This window comes from Rhipicephalus sanguineus, chromosome 7, assembly GCF_013339695.2.
Source record: "Rhipicephalus sanguineus isolate Rsan-2018 chromosome 7, BIME_Rsan_1.4, whole genome shotgun sequence".
In the NCBI taxonomy this organism is placed as follows: Eukaryota; Metazoa; Arthropoda; class Arachnida; order Ixodida; family Ixodidae; genus Rhipicephalus; species Rhipicephalus sanguineus.
The window spans coordinates 13,180,247-13,204,138 of NC_051182.1; the positions used below are offsets into that span (position 1 = coordinate 13,180,247).

The 23,892-nt window shown below is 46.4% G+C and overlaps 1 protein-coding gene across 1 annotated transcript in view; it reads right to left on the minus strand.

Annotated features, from left to right (window-relative positions):
• Window positions 1-2,514: 2,514 nt before the first annotated feature.
• LOC119400586 (eukaryotic translation initiation factor 3 subunit D) overlaps window positions 2,515-23,892 on the minus strand; it is a 169,319-nt gene continuing 147,941 nt past the window's right edge. The window contains exons 8-9 of the mRNA XM_037667649.2: window positions 18,136-18,328; window positions 2,515-2,718 (exon numbers count right to left, since the gene is read on the minus strand). Coding sequence (XP_037523577.1) covers window positions 2,593-2,718; window positions 18,136-18,328 — 319 coding nt within the window. The 3' untranslated portion in view covers window positions 2,515-2,592. The remainder of the gene's footprint in view (window positions 2,719-18,135; window positions 18,329-23,892) is intronic.

Below are 23,892 nucleotides of genomic sequence, written 5' to 3' on the forward strand. Positions count from 1 at the left end.
GTGCCACGAAGGAAAGCAGGAAGACTTGTGAGGAAGTCCGCATGCATCTTTTATTTTTATTTTTCGGGGCAAAATTTGCAGCCGCCATCTTGAATTTACGTGCCGTTCCAGGAATCCGCCTTCCGCCCCCCACTTTGCCGGTATTTTGGCTTGTTGGAGGCGCTTGCTCTAAATTTTACAGTAGACCTCACACGAATGAAAAACGTTCATGCTCCGCAGCTGACATGAACAACTGAAGAAACACAACATTTAAGCTAATAAAGGTTACTTTTATTCTAAACACAAAGAGACTCGACAAAAATACCTTTAAAAAGCCAATGCTCCCGTTCTTAAAGGCCAACTCCGGCGATTTTTCGAGGTCGATGGATCTCAATAAAATTTGCTGGGTACGTTCCTTTGCACGTTTCCATCATTTATGCCAAATTACAGGCTTGAGACATGCGCAGATTGTTTGCAAATGAATTTCAAAGATTGTCTGCAAACGCCCTCCTGGCTTCCCACAATTATTGGCAACATTGCGTCTGTGATGTCAGTATTGGGAAGGTGGCGGAAGTGACGCAGCCGAGGGCACCGCTAACTTCGGCCGCTACAGCAAGCGTCTGCTGTGCTGGCCGAGACACTGTCAGTCGCAGACATTACAGCTGATGCGCGGCGTGCTCACCTCTCCACTGTGCGCCTGCTCGTCGCGGCTGTCACAGTTTTCACACTCCGCGCCGGCGTGACCGGTATGCCTTGCACGACTTCCGGTTCGTTCGTAACAACGTCTACGTCATACGTTGACAGTACACTCGGTTGGGTTTCGGTGTTGCGCTTTTTTGCTTATTTAAAATTATTCTCCAATTTGCCGAGTATTTCTGCTATCGGGCCGGTAACAGGAGCGTCTCAGGAACATAAAAGCACCATTACTTTGACATGGCCAAAAAATCACCGGAGTTGGCCTTTAAAGCCCCACAGCCGACGTGAGAACCCAGAGGAAAATATTGATAAGCAATGCACTGCGTAGCTAAACCTGACTACACTTCCGAGATTTTCTTTTATGTTCATATTAACGAAACACTAGCTGAAATGTACAAATGAGAAGACGAGAAAACTGAAATCTTCCAAAATTCCCTCACCACCGGTGTGACAACGGAAAAGCGACTGAGCAGCTACTTTCCAGTAGCTAGCTCTCTCCTGCCCGCTAGCTTTTTCGTGCCGTCACGAATGTCGCGGAGAGCGCACCAGGTTGATATGAGCTCGCTCGGGGGTGCCACGCCAAGGATGACAACGGCACATGAAGGCACCAAAGGCCACCTGGGAGCAGCTTCGGCATAATAATGCGTTTTGGAGCAGATTGGCGCAGCAGAAGCGGATTGGCGCAGCGTGGCGCAAATGGCGCAGCACTTCCACCCCTGCATACAGAACTCTCACATCCATTCTAAAAAGACAGGGCGTGCAAACATGGACACGAGAAAGAAGTCAGGACACCACAAACGCCGACTAACAACTGAAGAGACGCACAACGGCGGAAAAGAAAGAAGGCACGAAAACTTATCTGCGCATGCCCATGCAACAGGCGAACCTACCAATCTGGCACGCGTGGGGGCACGCGGATTGATAGGTTCGCCTGTTGCATGGGCATGTGCAGATAAGTTTTTATGCCTTCGTTATTTTCTGCCGTTGTGCATCTCTTCAGTTGTTAGTCGGCGTTTGTGGTGTCCAGACTTCTTTCTTGTGTCCGTGTCTGCACGCCCTGTCTTTTTAGAATGAATACTTAACAACTAGCTCAGCTCTCTGTTATTCTAAGTCTCACATCCAACACAACTAGCCTGGCAACATGTCCTCTGAGAGATTGTTATAGCTTCCTTCAGCTCGGCATAAGTGTTATGCATGCCTATTGGTAAGCCTAATGCCGCCTTATAGGCCCCTGTGACTATAAAGTCTACTTGCCGTTCCTTGCTCCTGTTGTGCGTAGGTAATGGCAAGCTGTATGTCAACTTACTTACTATGAGCACATGCACCAAACACAGTGTCGCTTTCCTTCATCACCTTTTTGTGGAAGGTGATCCTTTGAATCATCCTAGCCAGAAGTATGGTTGCCGATATGAGGAGACCAATGGCGTAATTTGTGCTACTGTTGCTCTGAACAAGAAGCCCAGGATCCAAGCGACAGTGACCTCTTTAATTCACTGATTTTTTATTTCAATTTCTATTTTCCCATTACTTTTGCAACGTTTGCTATGTATTCGGGCTTCCTCTGAATTTCCGGGGGCGCAACTGAGACCAAAAGCGAACAGTCCTCAATAAGAATTCCTCAAATTCTGGAAATAATTTATTTGGGTTTCTCCCTTAAGACGACTGATAATTTGGCTTTCTCAGTCATAAAATGGGAAAGTTCTACTGAGTTAAAGGAGGGTATGCACTTTCTAGAAAGATGCTGTGCATGACGCACTCGCAGGCAAATAAAGGAGTGCCTAGCTCTCCTACAGTCAAGCTCATTGCCCACTCAACAGTGCACAACCATTACAACAGATCTGCATGAAAGCATGCTCTTTTATTAATGCTACAATCTCTGCATCCAACATCACAGTGATAGACCAGAGAGGTGAGCGCTCAGGGCTTCTTGTCGCCCTCACCAACAGTGCCTCCTGCCTCCTCCTCTTCTTCATCCTCCTCATCCTCAGCCTCATTCTCCGTCTCAAAGGTGTTGTCTGGGATGTCATACAGACGGATGACAGGCTGCACAAGAACACTTGATCATTTTGCAACTGCAAGTGGTTATTTTATTTTACATCATCCTCAATATAACAGGAACCACAATGATGAAGTACAGTAAGCACTTTAATGGGACACTAAAGTGAAGCACTGAATCGCTTTATAATGATAACTCTGACAACTCTAATGTTATAGGGATACTAAAGAGAAAAACAATTTTTCACATATTAGTAAATTACAATTTCACAATACCGAGAACACTACTGTTTTCTCAAGACAACGCTCGGTAAGCGAGAAAACGCACGAAAATAAAATACGAGTGGTGGTGCTACATTGATATTCCCGCACCAAACGGCATGATGTCAGATTTTTGACTGCACGTAGTAGGTCGTACGTGGGTCCTGATCGGTAAAAATGAAATACATTGTCCTCTCGGGGAGCCGTAGACTTAACATACTAAGTTTCGCCAAAATACGAATAAATGTCACCAAAATACGAAAAATACACTTTGAAGTTCACATCATCACACGCACAGAATCCAGCAGGAAATTTAAACATGAAACTTCGACCTTGATTTTCTCCTCTATTAAAAAAACATGATGGGGAAATTAGCGAAAAGGATTAGCGAAAAGGTGAAAAGGATCATTAATCAATCTACACCAATTCATTGTTTCACTTTTGTGCTCCTTTAATTTCACCATCGTGGTTTACTAACAGAGGAGAAAATCACCTGTCAATGTCTCATTTTTTAAATTTCGCACCGAAATGTCTGCGCGTGATGTCATGGATTTCAAATTGCATTTCTCATATTTTGGCGACATTGGCACAATGACATCTCCTGACACATCGTACGAAAAGCTTATGTCACCATCAGAGGACAATGTACTTCATTTTTGCCAATTAGGAACTACGTAGGAGGCCGCAGTCTGGAAGCAGGAGCGAGCCACCAGTATATATATATACAGCATAAACCACTTATAGTGCAAGTTGCCAGAGTCACAATATTCACATTACAAGCGGTAGCGCACTGTAAACAAAACATCTTTGAAAGGCTGTACATCTCAAAACATGACCAACAGGCAGCCGCATGATTCTGACTACCAAGGTATCAGTTGGAGGTCAATTTGCAATTGTGGAAAGGTTAACGTCTGCGGACCTGTGGTGCCAACATAACACGGGAGGGGGAAAGAAAGAAAACAAAAAGAACGGGAGTGCCGTGGTCAAAGCTGCCCACAAAACTGTTGCCGTAGTACCACACTGTGAAGAAACTATACGTCGAATGGCTATCAAAATTCCGCACGCTTCCAATTTTTCGGGGTTGATGTCGAAAACAGCAGCAACCATGAACCACCACTCTAATGTTGCACATGCACACCCTCGTTTTCGTTGAAGATTTAAGTCACCCCCTTCTAAATGCAACAACTGCAAAATGTTTCGTTGACTTGGCACCAGCCCACAACTTTGATCGTCCACAATCACTACCGACAAGGCAGCTAGCGCTTATTAGGTCTAGCGTATGGGTTGCAACTTTGCATGCATGCCATCGCGGGAAGTTTCACCAAGACAACACAAACATCGGGTGTAGATGTCACACTCCCGAGCTAAACGACGTCAGCACGCGTGAGACAATGTTTCGGTTTGCGATTGGGAAAACAGTCGAGATTTAGGTCGAGATTTTTTCCAAAAAATGTCACTAAAAAGTCACTTCTCGACCTATGTACCGGCCCTTGGCACAAACCGAGTGATCGTCTGGCAACATGAAGCGTCGCATGCTTCTTGGGCATCAGCATCAACATCGCCTCCATGGGCCGACGCCATTTTTCTTTTCTTGTTCATCTAGTGTTCCTAGCGAGTGGCGACCTTGCTCTGCGGCCAGCTATGAATACCGGGACGCGGCGCCAGTTAACTGCCGCATTTAAAAGAAAAGTTATTGAATTCGCGGAAGCGAATGGCAACATGTCGGTGCAGCGGCAGTTTGGAGTGTCTGAGAAAAGCGTCAGGTACTTGCGCAACCAGAAATCCAAACTGTCGGTGTGTAACGCGCGGAAGACGTCGTTTCGCGGTCGCCAAGCTGTGCACCCTGAACTCGAGGTCAAAGTGGCAGATTTCGTCCACGAGTACCGTGCCAGGTCCCTGCCAGTGAATGCGGAGCTCATTCGCACAAAATTTCTCGAGCTCGCCTGTGAAGCCGGTCTGTCGAGGGAAGAATTTAAGGGGTCCATTTATTGGGTCCGCCACTTCATGCGACGCAAAGGGGTTTGCCCTTCGACGGCGCACGTCAATCTGCCAGAAGCTGCCGGAGGAGTACGAGGACAGTTGTGAGTCTGCGCATGTGTTGTCTCCCCCTTTTTCTGTGTCCTTGTTTCTTATAGCACAGTGTACCTTTGAAGAATGAACAAGTTGATAGAGTTTCAACTCTACGTGAATAGCCTCCGGCGGCAGCATGGCTACATGTTAGGCCAGATTGGCAACGCCGACGAAACGTCGTGTGGTTCGACATGCCGTCGTCCACAACAGTCTGTGAACGCGGGGCAGAGGAGGTGTGAAGCTGCTGTCGACCGGAATTTGCGCTTCACCGTGATGCTTTCCTGCACGGCTGATGGCAGAAAGTTGCCCCCGTTCATCATCTTTAAGTGGAAGACACTGCCGAAGGAGGCCTTCCCGCGGGATGTCCGCGTGAACGAGAAGGGATACATGGTCGAGGCCCTAATGCGCGAGTGGATCGGCACAGTGTGGAACCCTGCAGCACCGGAACATGCTCGTGTTGGATGCATTTCGCGGGCACTTCACGGCATCAGTGAAGGAGACACTTAGCGATGGGAAGACCGATCTTGTCGTCATTCCGAGAAGGATGACGTCAACGCTGCAACCGCTGGACGCGGTTGCAGCATTGCAGTGGTCTTTAAAAGGCTTAACAAGCCTTTTAAAGACCGCATGCATGCGTTCTATAATGAATGGATGGCTGGCGGCAACTCGTGGACCCCGACAGGCCGGCTGCGCAGGCCACCTCTCGTGACAATTTGTGCTTGGGTCTCCGAGGCATGGAGGTCTCTGTCTGAAGAAATGTTGGTGCGCGCATTTAAGAAATGCAGCATCAGCAACGCTCTCGACGGCACCGAGGACGACATGTTGTGGGAGGCAGCTAGCGAAAAGCAGTCGTCCTCGGCGGAGAGCTCCGACAGTTCGGAGGACTGAATGAAGTTGATCAGTGAACAGTTCCCTGTTTTTTTTGTTTGTTTTTTTGCTGGTCAAGGTAAGGGGGTCGACCAGTGCTGGGCAGTATCGAAGATACATGTATCTTAGATACTATCTTAGATACTCTTTGGGTATCTTGTATCTGTATCGCGATACGTCTAGCAATACGAGTATCTGTATCTGTATTTCCGATAGATTCAATAATGTATTGTGTATCTTAAGGTACAAGATACTGCTATTGCAACACCACCGCGCGAAACAATTATCGCTGGCTGAACTCCGCTTCTGAAGCTGGTACTGGCATCACTAAGCTACCTGAATAAAACTAAGGGCAGCGAGAAAAATTTATCCTTCTGCCAGAGTCCTCTAGTTAGGGCAGGTGATGAGGTATGCGCGTCCCTATTGGTGGAACAGAGTCAAGTGGCAGCTCTCGCGCAGTCTCGACACAAACACACGCGCGAACGTTTACACCCAGCCCACGTAGTTCTTGTTTTCTTAAATTTTTTTATTTGTGTCAGTTCCATGACACTTGAGGCACGGTCCTGCGCCACGCACTCTAATGAGCTATTTTCAATTTCTGAATCAAACATTCACAGTGAATAGGTATAGAAACCCGATGCAGGCGGGACCGCTATTAGCTGTGCCAATTAATGATTTAGTATCGTCAGCTTACCTGTTAAGGTAAGACAATAGAAAATTAATTGGCTATGCAAAATTGCCTGAATATACTAGTTGGGACGCTCATGAGAAAAACGGTGCATTTGGTATGTTTCTCGAATCCCCCTCTAACATCTATAGGATAGCTCCTAATAATTTCCATTATTGAAATTGAAATTGAAATTTATTCTGCAGCAAGAACACGTTACAAGGAGGGCAGGTAAAAGCTGTGAGAATAGCTTGAGTAGCCCTGACCCCCTAGTACACGGGTAGCACAGAAGACGTGCGGCTAAGTGAAACCAAATTAAAGAAAAGTATGTTTCACAATGTGCTTTAAAAAAAACAAAACCAAAATAAAAGATTACAATGCAGGCATAAAAAATGTAGTCGCCACATCACATTATACAAACACTAATCGCAGTTGTTTTGGTGATATCCTGGATATGTCAATGTGATGTTCATTAATTATGTGGTTTAGAAGTGTAGGCAGTTGACACTTTTTGATTTCCGTAATTTGTTCTACATTTTGATATGTACCACACTTCAGGTTGATGCAAACTCAATTTCACTATTTTATTAAGCGGTAAAGTAGAATGGTTTGTACTGTATACACTCAAATAGCTTCCAATTTCCGTCTGTCATGGAAATTCTTATGCTGCTTCCGGGTCGTTATTGAAGATTCTCTTGCGTGGTGCTTCGTTACGAAATCTGAAGAATGCAAGAACGGAGTTGCTTCGCGTCTCATGGCTTTCACACACCAGCGACTTTAAGGACTTCGTGCATGTACGTTCGCCTTGCATACGATGACATTGGCTAACATGCACACTGACAAAGAACATTACGGAGAAGCAGCTCACGGGATCCGGACCGGACGGCTAATATGCAGATAATGTTCTAAGAACTACTACAGCTCCACTGATACCGATGCTCGATCTATTAAAACAAGCCTTTACCTAGTAAAAGATATCTTGGTGTACCGTATCTTTTTCTGCCTGCCATCGTTTTTCAAAGAGTTTTTGAAATCATAAATTGATTGTTAGCACAAACGCTTTCTTATCTGTGCTTCTTTTGGATATGATACATTTCCTACGTCTCTATTGTTTTTTCCGGTGTTGTCGCTGCAATATCTCTTTTGTAAAGGGCTGCCAAAAGAAGCTCTCTGCTTTGTTGCTACTTTTAAATGTCTGCGTTATATTTGCTACTCTTTCCACATTTATACTTCACTTGAATTTACTGTTCTGTCAAGGAGATTTTGAAAACAAATATATAGTTATGTGGGCGTGCCTTGAGTGAACAGTAATAATATTTGAGGTTTAACGTCCCTAAACCAGGTTATGATTATGAGAGACGCCATGGTGGAGGGCATCGGAAATTTCGACCACCTGGGGTTTTTCAACGTGCACCTAAACCTAATACACTGGCCTCAAGGATTTTTGCCGCCATCGAACATTCATCTGCCGCGGCCAGAATTTGTCCCTGAGACCTTCGAGTCAGTAGTCGAGCACCATAGCCACTAGGCCACTGCGGCGGGCTTTGAGTGTAGTACAAACCATTCTACTTTACCGCTTAATAAAATAGTGAAATTGAGTTTGCATTATAATAACGGAAATTATCAGGAGCTATCTTATAGATGTTAGACGAGGGATTCGAGAAACATACCAAATGCACCGTTTTTCTCATGAGCGTCCCAACTAGTATATTCAGGCAATTTCGCATGGGCAATTATTTTCTATTGTCTTACCTTAACAGGTAAGCTGACAATACTAAATCCTTTATTGGCACAGCTAATAGTGGTCCTGCCTGCATCGGGTTTCTATACTTATTCACAGTGAATGTTTGATACAGAACCCCCTGTCTATTTTACTTATAATTTCTTGCTTTCCCCTTTTTTAGGCCTCCCTGATTTTTTTTTTTTACTACAGTATAACCTCATTACAACAGACCTTCATAGTGAAGAGGACTTGGTCTGTTGTAAAGGGAGTATGTAAAATCCCAGTACTGTTATAACAGACTTTTATGTAAACACTGAATGGGTCTGTTATAACCGGAGAGAATTACAAGTCACAAATATGGTCTTAACAGGGCACCCAAAAAAAATGCTATTTTTGGAAATTCACATTTTCAGTTTCTGTATCCCTTTTTCTATCTGATTCCAAAACATCTTCACTTGAAACCACGTAGAAGTGCTATAATTTTTTTTTGCTTAAGTTTCGGAAATAGCAAAGAAACAAAAAGAAACAGCGTTTTTCAAAATCATAGCTCGGCAACGGCGCAACCGGGTACTACCATTTTGGGCTCGTCGTAAAGAGCATTTCTCCATGTTCAAGTTCTCTGTTTCAGCTAGTTCCTCCATTCAGTAACAAGCGTAGGCCTCCGATTGGCTGCTTTTGCCGTGATGCTCGCTTCGGCAGCGTCGTCTGCTGCTTGTGCGTCGCGAGGTCATGGCTGTCGAAAATTGCGCTACTTAGTGATGCGTTCGCACTCCCGTCGACGATAATTTAGAATATAATTACGCTTTAGTTAGGCAGCTGCAGCGGAATTGCTCAATCATCAGATTTTGCGCCGCACTTGTCGCGAACATCGCAGACGTGCGACTGTAATAGTGTTACGAGATTTATAGCGCGGAACTTCTACACAAGGGACAAAGGAACACGACGAGCACAAGCGCTAACTTCCAACTAACGTTTAATATCTGCGCTCGTAAATATATACAGTGAAAGACAGAAAATAAAAGTCTTTCACTGTATATATTTGCGAGCGCAGATATTAAACGTTAGTTGGAAGTTAGCGCTTGTGCTCGTCGTGTTCCTTTGTCCCTTGTGTAGAAGTTCCGCGCTATAAATCTCGTAATTATGGATTACCAACTAGCCCGAAGCAGCGCCTTGCTGTAATAGTGTTGACTCGTTGGAGCCACTGTTAGAGCTTCTGCTTATCAGCACTTCGGAGCTTATGACGAAAACCACTGTGGGACAACTCTTTGTACTCGCGATCAAGCATGACGTACTTTGAAACGTCGGGCACCGCGGCCACGCACATCGCAACCGAGCTTTCTACTCGATGTCGTGGCTAGGCCTAACTCCGCTCACGGTGCCGATGTACGAGAAAATCCGAATTTTACGGGCAACAACATCGCGCTAGCGGAATTCGAAAGCAAAGAAGCCGCAATGTCCTTCGTCGCAAGCAACGATTCACATCGCCCACTCGCTTCTCAGGACCGCGGATGGGCATTTTGCGCATCGGCAGCGGACCCCCCAGTCAACCTCGCTGCGCAGCAACCGCTAGAAGCGGTGGCAGTGGCTAGCAATTTCGCGCGTCAGTGTCCCAAAGCGCAACACCAAGCAAGCTGCGCACCGATTTTTTTGTCACTACAGCTAGGCATAGCTGATCATTGACAGACGGGAGATCGGCGGCCTTCATTCTTAATTTGGTACATCGATATCCACGGCGCGCTGTTCCCGTCCCGAAAGTATGCTAAGCGATGTCTGAAGTCGGAAGTTTTTGAATCTGGGATGTCCGTGGTAGAAAAGTCCGCTGTAAAGGAGTCCTGACGACCTTGCTGGCCTGCTGTTTCAGTTAATTATATCCGAATGTCCGTTGTACCAGAATCCGTTGTAAACGAAGCTCAATCAATGGAACAAATATGGAGGTCGGCATAACGCCGCAAATTGGTATGTAGTATCCGAATGTCTGTTGTAACCACATCCGTTGTAACGAGGTTATACTGTATTACTAGTCGCCAGATCATCGGAGCTGTAAGTAGCAATAGCACGAATAGCGGCGGTGTCCTGCGACGCTCTGTGCAACTATACTGCCATGCGCTCTTATTTATTTATTTATTTTGGTTTGATTGAGTTTAAACCGCAAAAAAAACTGTTAGCACCACTCAGCGCTAGCCGCGCCGCAATACTTCAAAAACTTTGCAATTTTTTCCAATTGTTCTGTTAAAATTAGGTGCAGGACGTGAGTACTCTAGTTTAATCGGGAGCTTGCACGAGCTCCAGTGGTAATGCTGGAAGCTTTGATCCCTGATGTATGAAAGACGACGCATTCCGCCAATGATCAGATTACCGACGACCGACGAATGTGATTGCCGCTATCACCGTGCAGCGTGCTTGGCTTGTACTTTCAGATACTTAGTTTTCTTCGCGCAGGTTAGCTCAGTAAAAGAGTTCTGTTTCTACAATTTGACCGCCGCCTTCATATTCGACACTATACTATGTGACAATACAATACGTCTGAGACGTTTCCTGGTAGCACATGTTCTTTCGTTGAAAAAAAATGTTCGAAAATTGCACGTTAGTGTGTATATTGATAACGAACGCTTTACACTAGAATATACTTAGAATATGAACAGCCATTTCTATTTTGTCCTCTACGTATACACTATGCGTCATGAAAAATGTTGCTACCAGCTTTGGTGCTGCTGTACACCTGTCCGGGGATCCAGTATTGCGTATCGGTGGCTTACGGACAAAGTCCACGCCGGTAACTTGCACCATCATGACAAGGCTTCTTATTGAAGTTCTTGTGATTAGATGGCAACCCCCTAGCTGGTCGGCAAGCTGAGCAGCGACTCCCATCAATTACAAAAAAAAAGCAAGAACCCCTGTCAGCAAAGTCTATAAAGAGGCGTCCTGTTAAAGGGGTACTGACACCTTTTTTCGAAGGCAATTTTACTCTACCATACAAACTTGCTGTATGCAGAGACAGCTCTGAGCAAGTGTGAAGCTCAGCGAATGCTGAGCTTCACACTTGCTCACACATCGACACTTGCTTCACACATCGACACTAATTTGACGTCAGGCTACAGTACAAATTCTGGTGACTTCACGCAGCAGTATGGCTAGTTGTGATGACAAGAGGTACAAAAACTTCCAAGATGGCCGCTTGTGCGTCACCAACGAAGCCACGGCGCGGAGCGCCATGGAAACGTCACTATATATTGTGCGAGCACGTGACGAGAGGCTCATACAGTGTTGTGACGTCAGGGTACAGTAGGAACCGAAACCAGCTTTTAAAAACATACTGTAATTACTTTTTCAGGGCGCACTCGTGCTTAGCATTACCTTTTCTAGGCTCTTGAGGACTTGACCTTTCATTTGACGCAAAAAACGGACAACTGAAAATATTCGTGTCAGTACCCCTTTAAGCAGCTTAAACAATCCCCAGTAAGTAATTTCGGAATTGAGCTAATGTACTTTGAGCAAGAAGGACAAAATTTTTAAGATACTAACAGACGCTTCATTCAAATGAAACAAGGTTGGTCACAGTTAATAAATTTCAAGCCGACATTTTTGTGCCATGGCGTTTGCTGCTACATTATGTGGATCTATAATAACAAATTTGCTAATGTATCAAAGTATCTTAAGATACAACTGGCAAGTATCGTATCGGATACAATTGTTGCGGTAGTATCTTGTATCTGTATCTGAAATACTCTTTGCCTGAGTATCTTGTATCGTATAGTGATACAATTTCAAAGTATCTTTGCCCAGCCCTGGGGTCGACCTATATTCCGCCTCGACCTATATTCCGCATTATATAGTATCCTTAAAAAGTCTTCCAAGCTTGTAAGACCGCCTGCTGGTGGCACAAGCAAAAGCTTGGTCGCATCTTCAAAGGGACACTAAAGGCAAATAACAATTTATGTCAGAGTGAAAGCTCAGTGTATGACAACGTCTAAAACGGCAATATTATCAACAGCAGTGCCCTACTTACCAAGAAATTAGGCTAAATGTATCACACGATGAGCGCCACAAGCGGCAAATTTTCAAAATGATCCCGATGACGTATGAGAGTCTGCCTACAATTAATCACTGGTAATCAAACTAGCAGCAAAAAAAAAAGAACCTTCCATGCATCAAGAGACGTAATAAAATGCTGTTTGATTCATGGAAAAAAGAACCTCTTTGGCGTTGCCATGGGGAACGGCGCGCGTGGTTCAAAGGTTCAGTTTTCGCCGAACTGCACTTCACCCACCACCCTGCTTCGCTCACACGGTCGCGTCCCAGTGATAGTTTCGGTAACACATACCGCCGCGTGTGTTTTGCGTGCTCATGAAAGTCGCTCTGACAGAAAGTTCGACAAAATGCCGCATGCACTGTGATGTTGCCGGATGCCCGAATGGTACACGCCGCCGCACAGTAAAGGCGGCCAACGTTGGGCACGGCAGCAGTGACGTCTGAAAGACTGATTTCAGGCGGGTGATTTGAAGTGCGCTAACGCGATGCGGACTACTAAAACGTGATTTTATTTCAAAATAAGCACTTCCTTGGCAGAAAAGTAGCACTACGAGGTTTCTGGACCGCTATTTCAACAATCAACGTCGACTTAATACAGTGAAATCTCGGTATAATGAACTTCAGGGGACCGTGGAAAAATGTTCGTTATTCTGAAAGGTCGTTATAGTGAAAGCCCAAAAATTTACCATAACAATAGAATTTCAGTAACGCAAACTTCCTACCTCTGCAACAGTACGTCCTTGAACTCGTTTCTCACAACAATGTACACGTGAACGTCAGACAAGGCATGTTTATTTGAAATATCGTTTTTTGACGGGTGCAGCACAAACTCTGCGTCACGAACAATTCTAGCCCGTCCGTATTTTTATGCGCAGCTTCGGTCGCTGTTCCGCTTTTTTCTATGAATATGCGGAGTTTCCTCAAATAGTCCAACGCATCTGTGGCCGACACAGACTCGTCGCGATCTTCGGGTTCTACCGTGACATCGTCGTCCATGTCATCGCTGCAATCCTTTAAGGCCCAACTGCATGCACGCGAGTTTTGAGCGACGGCCGACAGGATTTGCTGTCGCGGAGGGCGATCCATCGCCGTCGCTTGTCGCAGGTTTATGGAAAGCCAGAAAACATCGCTTGTCGGCCGGACGTGAGCATGACGATATCCGGCAACGTGGCAGCATCTCTGACCCTCGCTTCGGTTGCAATTTGCTCGTGACGCTTCCAATCCGCGCGTACTTCGAGGAATGCAAGTTATAGACTACCTTCTTTACAGCCCCATCTCACGCGGAGAGCAAGGCAGCGGCTGTATTTTGTTGTTAATTTTGATCGACGGTTCGTTTTGATGTTTCGGAGGTAGCTTGCTGCATTGGTGGTAGCTTGCTGCAATGTCAACATCGTCGTCGTGTGAGGTAGCCCTTCTCCCTGCGAAGCAACGATGTGAGGCGCTGCGGCTTTTCTTAAACGTTCTACGACAGCAAGAGGAAACGTTGTCGAGATGCGCCTCGTGGACTAACCCCAACATAACGTAGTTTGCAAAGTGCGACATAGCGTAGGCAGCATACGCTTCCGGGCGCCCCATGGGATCACAGCAGATACTACTGTCACGGTTAAACATAAGATTGCAAAAAAAGAAAGTCACGAAACGATTTTATGGCATCCTTATCTCAAACAAGACAATAATAAATTTGGCATGTTGTCATTCATCTACTCTGTAATCTTTTTTGTAATTTGCCTGCGTGCACGCATTAGTTTTCAATCGAGCAACCGTGACACTTTGTCGCGAACATGCTCCCGTTGCGACAGCGCGGCGGATCCCGTTTGTCGCAGTCGCCTTCGCTCGAAAGTCGCATGCAATGCATGCAGTTGGGCCTTTGCAAAACCCGATGTGCTGTCGCCTCCGCAATGGAGGAAAAAAAAAAAAGTTCTCCACCCACGTCTTTCTCCTCCGCGCCATCTCATGTTTTTGCGGGAGGGCGTCCGCTCTCCGCGCTGCGTCGTCTGCTACACTGAAATCTAAGAATCCTCGCATTTCGGGATATAAGTTCGTAGTACTGAGGTGTTAAGATTACACGGGAATTAAATAACGATTGTTATTCTGAAATGTTCGTTATTCTGGAGTTCGTAGTAGTGAAATATTTTTACATTGAAACTATAAGCAGTCGGCACAGGATTCCTTAAAAGTTTGTCACTTTGAAATGTTCTTTAATGTGGTGTTCGTTGTAACGAGGTTTGACTGTATTTGCCTTTAGTGTCCCTTTAAGCATTGTCACTTGCAGGGGAACAGAGGTCGCACGCACAGTATCTGCGCTCTAGGGACCCTTTAAAGGGACACTAAAGGCAAATAACAATTTATGTTAGAGTGAAAGCCCAATGTATGACAACTTCTAAAACGGCAATATTATCAACAGCAGTGCCCTACTTACCGAGAAATTAAGCTAAATGTATCACATGACGAGCGCCACGAGTGGGACATTTTCGAAGTGATCCGGATGACGTAGGGAAGTCGGCCTACAATAAATCCCTAGTAATCAAACTAGCAGCAGTAAAAAAAGAACATTCCGAGCATCAAAAGACGTAATAAAATGCTGTTTGTTCGTTTCCGCTTGATTCATGGAAAACAAAACCTCCGTGGCGTTGCCATGGGGAACGGCGCGCGTGGTTCAAAGGTTCCGTTTTCGCCGAACTGTGCCTCGCCCGTCTCAGTGGTAGTTTCGGGATCGCGTACTGCCGTGCGTGTTTTGCGCGCTCGTGAAGGTCGCTCTGACAGAAAGTTCGACAAAATGCCGCATGCGTGTTATATTGCCGGATGCCCGAATGGTGCACAACGCCAGTGCTGCAGCAAGGAAACCGGTGTGTCTTTTCACTGGGTGCCGCGGAATGAACCCTTACGCTCGAAGTGGCTTAGTGTCATGCCATTGCGCCAGTGTGCTAAACAGTCAAAACCTCTGCGTGTGTGCTCGCTGCACTTTCGTACAGAGGATTACGAGACCAACCGCAACTTGGTGACGGCTTTGAATGTGCCCATCCGAGCAAGTCTTTGCCGCAGCGCCGTTGTTGCTACTGTGGGTCCCGCTACTTCCGCTCGGCTGCTACTAGTGTCGGCGGCCGCGCAGTAAAAGCGGGCAACGTTGGGCATGGCAGCAGTGACGTATGAGAGTCGTATTTTCAGGCGGGAGATTTGAAGCGCGCTAACGCGATGCGGACCACTAAAAACGTGATTTTATTTCAAAATAAGCACTTCCTTGGCACAAAAGCAGCGCTACGAGGTTTCTGGACCGCTATTTCAACAATCAACGTCGACTTAATATTTGCCTTTAGTGTCCCTTTAAGTATAGTGGAACCCTCTCTGAAAAAAATTTTTGGCTACACCTCTGACAGGAATGTATCACATAGTTGTCACCTTCCAAAAGTAATGCCCTAAAAGCACTGTATAGTAGAACCCCGCTGATACGTTTTTGAAGGGACCGTAGGAAATAAACGTTAGAGGCGGGAAACGCAAGAGCCGAAAACAGGAAAAACGACAAAATATTGAGTGGTACAGAATTTTATTTCAATGCTTACGAGCAGCACGAAAATTGGTGCGCTCAGCCGCGATCTAGTCGATGGATAGAAACGCGGTGCTGGGGACAGCCTCATCCACAGAAATGTAATCAATGTATGTGATTTTTTTAACACCAACAGATGAAAGAACTAAGCACACGCAATCACGACCAGCGCGGCGAGTCCGACCGCGAACCGCACGCACGACCATGCGAGCTCCAACCAGCTCCAACTCCTCCCGTCCTCCGACAAATAATGATGATGATGAGTCTACAACAACACGATGGCAGAAGTGAATGCTAATCTCGAAGGCCTTGCTTTCGCGAGCAATTACATCATAGACGCCATGTTTGTGCAATACAAATCTCAAAGGCTATGCTTTTGTCAATAGTAAATGCCAATCTCGAAGGTCTCACTTTCGCGAGCAATTACGTCATAGACGCCATCTTTGCAATACGAATCTCGAAGGCGATGCTTTTGTTTGCATCAATCGAAAGATCCTGCTGCTTGCGCCTCTAATGCGGCTAATGTTACGGTGAAACCAGGAAAAGCTGCGTGAAAATGCACCATGGTCGCTCTCTTCGGTAGCCACTCGGTCGGCTCCGAGCGCACTTCGCGACGTATCATACGGGAACGGTCTGACAGTTACGACGTAACCGCGGGGTTCCCAATACAGTGAACTCCCGTTAAGACGAACTCGGTTAAGATGAATTCTCGCTTATACCGAACAACACGGGACCATTTGTTTGGTTTCCCATAGACTCAATGCAAAAAAAATTCGCTTAAGACGAACCGCCCAACTGTACTCTTCTGTTGATCAACAACGCTAGCGATTTTGCGAAACGAACACTGCAGTCTTGGTGGGGCATTCAGGCGACCGAGAAAAAAAGCAAAAAAGACGAAAAAAAGCACTTCCTGGAGCAAAGACGCGAAGCAAATCGCGACGCGGAGGGCACGATAAACGAAAAAGACCGGTCAGCGGATAAAGCCGGTATCCCCTCTCACCCCCAACCTGTGGGTGGGGGAGGTGTAGGCTTTATCAGCAAAGAAAGCAACAAAAAGAGTGGGGGATTTACAACTTGGACCCCCAAGCCATTGCGTTCTTTTGTATTCCCCCCCCCCCCTTCCGTTCTTCGGCTTCCCAGCTGGAGTACAAAGGAGAACAGAAACGCAAGGGGAGTGGGGAGAAAAAAAAAAAAAAGAAAGCAACAGGAACAAAAATGGTCTGTGCATTACAATCGAGTACGAAACCGAAACCACCATCGGGGCGCACCGTCAGAGGGGTCAGGTGCATTGTCATCGCCATCACACAATGGCGGCCGAGCACATGGCGGAGAGCATTTTGTGGTCAATTCGCGTTGGTTCGCGTAGGACCTGTACGCGTTCTATCTGTTCCCAGTGAAGTGCAAATTGTGATGAGCCATTTTTATTATGGAAGCGCATGACAAAGGAAGGCTATTTTGCACAGTGAATATAGCTGCGTCGTGTCTTTTTCGTCGCGAGGCTTGTGACCGTGAGTAGCCCGATGGGATATCTACAGCTGCACGTCGATCAGGAAAAGTTACTACGGGCCCAAAACGGGAAAATATCCGGACCTCGAAGAAAACCTTGCAGACTTTCTTAAGCAACTCAGCGTATAATGACTTTGTCAAGGCAACAGCATGCGATCGAGGCGTATCCAGAAGTGATCTTAGAGCCAGCAAAACAGGCTCACAGAAGAAAACGGAACTGCCAGGACAATAAATTTTACATTCTTTGAAGGAAAATTGTGCTTGTCTCTTAATTTTTTTTCTAATCGTCAACATAGGAGCGTGTTACAGTTTTATCATTAAAATGTGGTAGCAAATATCTTTACGAGCATTTTTATTTTTGAACACGCGAAATCGGGTGCTCGTAAGATTCGTGTAAACACTCTGCTTAAAGGCATAGTCTTTATCTAGATGAGCCAAATAAATGCTTTTTCTTGTCTTTTTGCCCCACATTGTAAGTCTGCTCCATTCAGTGTTTCAAGTAACATATTTGGATGCACTTGGCATGTTAGCATGTCTCTTTTTGGGGGCACTTCTGATAAGCCGAACTCCTGATAATACGAACAGATGACCGCGGTCCCTTCGAGTTCGTCTTAACGGGAGTCTACTGTACATTGTATCCTATGGGAGCTATGCCGGGACCGGCGGAAAACGACGTAACAGCCGGGAAAACACAGCAGTGAGGAACGTAACAGCGGGGTTCTACTGTATTTAAATAAATAACGATGCACCTATATTGAAAGAGACTGCAATGACTATTTGGTGCAGACACAAGCCAATTACCTTGTTTGGGTCCTTGAGAATGAGGTACTTGCCCTCAGGCAGGCGCATGCAGCAGTCAATGATGCATCTCAGGATGCCCCACGCGTTGTCCATGTTCAGGTTGATCTGGTCGGCAAACTCCTTAGGCTTGAACTGCTGTGTACCCAGGATGGCGTGCTTGGACGAGTCACGCACGTGCACCCGCGACACATAACTGCACGTACCATGAAAACAGGATGGCATTATGCATGCATTCATACTTGGAGAGCGATAGTGCATGTGCACAAAGCACTCAGTTGCTGCCGCCTCATGTACTACTTTCTCTCTCTGTGTCTCGTATCTCGCACAGTAAATATGAACGCAACTCCTTTGCCATGTGATGATGCTCATTTTTAGTTACCTGCAGTAACTTCTAAATCTAAATGAGGTAAGTTTTCGTAACCTAAGCAACTGTCTGCAGTGTGTGTCTGTGTTGAAACGCCCCAATTATTTCGGTAGTCTCGCAATGCGAAGAAAGGTCACTATAGGCCTGACTTTAACAATTTTATTCGAATTACTAAAAGCTTTTGCCCTTTACCTCCCGTTGATGGGGACAGTTAACACTACTTGTACAGCTAAGCGACAGCTAACTTAGAATAACAGAGAGCTGAGCTAGTTGGTAAGTATTCATTCTAAAAAGACACGGACACAAGAAAGAAGTCAGGACACCACAAACGCCGACTAACAACTGAAGAGACGCACAACGGCTGAAAAGAAAGAAGGCACGAAAACTTATCTGCGCATGCCCATGCAACAGGCAAACCTATCAATCCGGCACGCGTGGCGGTCTACGTGGAAGATAACTGTTAAGGCATTTGATTTCATCTTTATGCAAGTTAATCGACGGTTGTGTCCGTGTTTGCACGCCCTGTCTTTTTAGAACGACAGCTAACACCACTTGCTTCCCTTGGTCTTGTAGTGCATTGCCAGGTCTGACAAGGACTGAAGGAAATGAAAGACAGCACAGGGTGATGTGCAAACTAACAACTTATTTTATTTCAAACATGGAAAGAAAGGCTCGAAACTGAAAAAGAAAGGAGAAACACGGAAAAGGAAGGGAAAATCAGCAACCAAAAATGGTAGATGATAGTCAAAGGCATATCAGTCTCCGAGTCAAAAGCACCACTGACCGTCTCTAGCTAGCTAGAGACGGCCATGAAAGGGTTACAAGTCGCTATTAAAAGCCGAAGCCAACTATTCCAAGACGGCAAAGGAATGCCTTGCCATCATCTGGGCTACATCAAAGTTTCACCCTTACCAATACGGCAGGCCTTTCAAAGTGGTGAGCGTCTATCACACTTTGTGTTGGCTGGCAAACCTGGCAACACTTCGTACCCTGCTGTACAAATTTGGACGGAAGCACTCGGTCGCCGACCCCAAATGGTGCATTCCAACGGTGGGCTGAATTAGGATTTTTCAAGGACGGGGATGACTATTCCGCGGATGATCTGCATGCAGGCGCATCCGCACGACGGATGGGGTTCTAGTGGACAGCGCCAGAGAGCAAGATTACTCTCGACCCCAGCTTCTTCGCTGGCTGCAAGCAGACCGCTTTGAGAGTAGGAGTGAGACAGCTGAAACTGAAACGGGAGCAGTTTTTGGAGCAGCAAAATTTCGATTTTGGAGCAGAGAAACCTTGGAGCAGTTAGCGGCATTTAATATGTTGTCTTAGGAGCTTGGCAATACTAATTTGTAGCAACTTGGTTCGACTAGTACATATGTTAATCGACTTAGGATATACAACACTGAAGCAGCCTTTGGAGAAAGTTCTCTAACAGATTATCACCAGGCATGAAGTACACTATGTACACGTGACGTATCTAGACCGAGTAACAACATATGAAATGATCGAAAAAAATTCCGCAAACTAAGTTAACCTCATAAGCATTTGAAGAAAAAAACTAGAAAACATCACACTTCTCAAAAAAAAATTGTGATTGCACACAAATTGTAGTTGCTTAAGATGAGTGATATGATTTAGCAGATTACCATTTTGGCTTTTTGTAGTACTGCTTATTTAGCTTTTCAAGCTTCCCCAGAGCTTCCTGTAGGTCTGTGTTACTCTTTGTCAGGAGGCATCACAACAAGCGCCTTCAGCTATCTACTCCGCCACATCTTTGACGTAGTGTCGAGTGCACTGCACGCTTTCAAGAAGCAACAACAAAACTGCACTGCACCGTCGTTCGCTGCCACATCATGTGGAACCGCCTTTAGGAATGCGGCATGGGCGCCAAGAAACCTCGCCGAACTGACTATCTCGTCGAATATGCGTGCGTGGTACTGCAAGCGTAGTGCAGTTGTAAGCGTACTGCACGTTTTTATTAGGGGACAACACAAACACACTTTGCATCAGTCCGCTGCCACCTTCACGAGCAAAACAGCTAGAGCATAGCGGTGATGTGTTGCACGCAGGAAGCTAGTTGTTCCACATTGATGCAACAAGGCACGCGCCTCACCCGTGTGCAGTATGGGGCATAATGGTACAAAAACAGCCACTGCAAATGCCCACGTAGGTGACCACACGCAGCAGTGTCGACACGAAAACCACAGTGACCAGAGGAACACGCTATGCACATCAGAGAACCTCTGAGTCAACCCCACCACCCCGTGACGCATGCCACTCGATAGTTTTCGCTAAGCGACAGTAGCGCCAGACCACACAGCCTAGCAAGTACAGTCGAACCCGTTTATAACAAACTCGAAAGTGCCGCGAAAACTGGTCGTTATATCAGTAGTTCGTTGTAAATGGACTCGCCCTCAAAAACATGCATTTAGCGACCAAGCCGCTTTTGTTTTCTGCGCATAATTATTGAAAAGTCCTAACAACTCCTCCGGTGAGAAGTTAGGCCTTTTTGTGCTGTGAAGCGAGGCCCGCTGCATGCACGAGTGAATTAAACCGCCTTTGCAGTGAAGCGATAACGTTTCATTGAACCGCGGTACCGCTCCGTGGAGTCGATCATCCCCGGCTAGTTGCGTGCAGCGCGTCGCCTACTCGGATCACGCCATCACTGCCAGGCCGCTTGCATTTGTACGCGCATTTGTGCACTCTTTGTGCCCCCTTCACTTCGGAGCGTGCACGGGTACAACGAGCGGCCTGTTCGTTCAACGTGGCGAAGACAAGCATTTTGGAAGCAACGCGCACTCTACGTCTCCGCGATGCTCTGACGGCCCTGCACGACAGGCGCAGTGCGCTTGGGTTGCCGCCTAATAAAACACGCTGTATACGCTCGCTGTAAGTGCATCAACGTTTCTCGGTCCCTGTGTCGCTCAACACCAGTGAGCTAGTTTCGTTTACACGAAGTGACACGCACTTTATCTCGCACGGCGCGGCGGAAGCGATCTTTCGAACGGCAATGGCATCGCGCGCTTGTACTGCTTGTACCGCCGTCACCCCGAACAGTTTACGCCACACATGCAGCCGAGCCGATAGCTGCAGATGACTGTGATAAGGTTGTCGGCGATAAATCATAATGGCACGTTCATCGCCGGCCGCCACATCGCCTTCGCTCTCTTCTGATGCTTATCCGTGAAGGAATCGCCGCAATCGTGTTGAAGTCGTAATCATTGATCAGCCAGTCTGTGGCATTAACGAAAAGATGACACATTTTGCGGCAAATTGTGACGTCTACGCAGTGAACATTTAAGGGCCGAAAAGTTATCGCGGTCATCGCTTATTGCATTTTATGGATTCTTGCGTTCCAAGGCATAGGTTCATCGTAGGTGGCCATAGCTGCAGAGAACGGCACCAGGAAAGGTTGCCATGCAAAAGCTGACTGCAAGGCTTCATGCTGCCTACTATTGCTTTCTTTCTTTTTTTTTATTCCCCACTGCCATTCTGCCACTGAAGAAACGACCGGAAAGCGAGCGACCTCGCTCGTAGCGTCCGAAAGCAGCGCGTGCGGTGCTCGCCGATCTCGGGTATCTTCGTCACGAGTAAACTGGACCCGGGTACGTGCGAGCGCGCGCCTCTCATGCTTTAGAAGGCCTACTTTAACTTTTTTTCGCTTCGTGTACGACATATTTTTACCGCGACCGTGTCTGAAGTGTTCGTTGTAAAAGTAGGAGGCTTTGAAAAATGTTCGCTATAGTGGATGCAATCTCAATGCGTAGCATAGGAAAATCATAAGTGCACCGAAATATGGTCGTTATAACCGATAGATCATTATATCTGGAATCGTTATAAGTGGGTTCGACTGTAGAAGCAGCACGTTTGAGGGAACCGCCTCATATTTTAGGGGTCACGCATATTCACAACAGCCCAGAGGAGATTATGGCGGCATCATGGGAGCGTTCACTAGAAGGGTGCATAGAAACACGCTTGGGCACAATGATGTGTTCTGCGAACGTCTCATTTTCTTGGTATCCCTGGCGCTGCTTGGAAAATCATTCTAACTCAGCCTTTCCCCACTGAAGCTGACTGAAGCCTGTTTTGGAGCAGTTCGGCGCAATTTTTGCAATTTTTATGCTTTTGGAGCAGCTTGACGCAGAAAAACGGAATTGTATCAAAAATGCGCAATATGCGCAGCTGTCTCACCCCCTGCACGAGCGCTGTTTATTCAGTGGAATAATTCTTGGTCCGTGGTTGTGGCTTCGGCGACCCCAAGACCAAGCTGCACATGTTTTGATGTGCCGGAGATGCGACTGCCACTGACAGACGCCCCCAAACCCGAGACTGGCGCAGTTGGCGCAAGAGTGGAATCGCTGCACATACGAAGCTTTGAGCCATCTGCTGACCGCCTCTAAATTACAGGACAAGGCGCGGGCGACCATGATCGGTTGGTCAAAGTACGCATTACCTTATTTACTCGAATCTAGGCTGGCCCCGATTCTAAGCCGACCCCCGAAATTCGCAAGGCCAGAAAAAAAAGAAACATAATCATTGTACTCGAATCTAAGCCTACACCCCCCCCCCTACTTTCGCACATTGTTTTTTCGAAAAAACATCGGCTTAGATTCAAATAAATACGGTAACTGCCAGGGCCACCCACCTGGCTCTTATCTCCGTGTGCCTTTCCCACCATGAAAGATGGCCGGTGCTTTTACTCTCTGCTTGAGCTGTGATCATGGCCTGCCCTCGCATGCTTTGACTCACACATACAATGTGTGGGGCGATGTTATCGATTTGGACTTTACACAGAGCATCAAGGCGAAGGCAAACACGAGCCGGGAGTGTCTGTATAATTGCTACAGTCGAACACCGCTACAATGAATGCCGCTTCCACGAAATTTCCAGCACAACGAAAAATTCTCGGTTCTCCATCAACAGTCCATAGGAGTCAATGCATAAATATGCTCGCCACAATGAATACTTTTTCTGCTGCCGTTCTGCTTCAACAAAATTTGACTATGCAATTCCGGGCTCAAAAATTTATTTTTCCGTGCAATAAACACAATCTCGAAAATTTGGTGCATTTTAGAACACAAAAATACGTCTAAAATGTCTAAATTGCGTGTTGGCACCACCAGAAACCGCCGCTGTTGACTGAGCATGGGGCCGCCATTGCTTGACAGCGACGGCGATCAGACTGCCCTGCTTTCGCAACTGGCTTTAGTTGCTTCTTAGTCGCAGACCATTCGAAGCCAAAGCTCAGTCGTTCACACTGGGGTGCAATCGCAGAATGATTTCTTTTCCGATGCCTTTCCAATGCTTTTTGTGCTTTCCGCAATTCGCCAGTGGTCAGAGCGATGGTACATCCGCATTATAAACGCGAACAGCCCTGGGGTGCAATCGTGGGACGA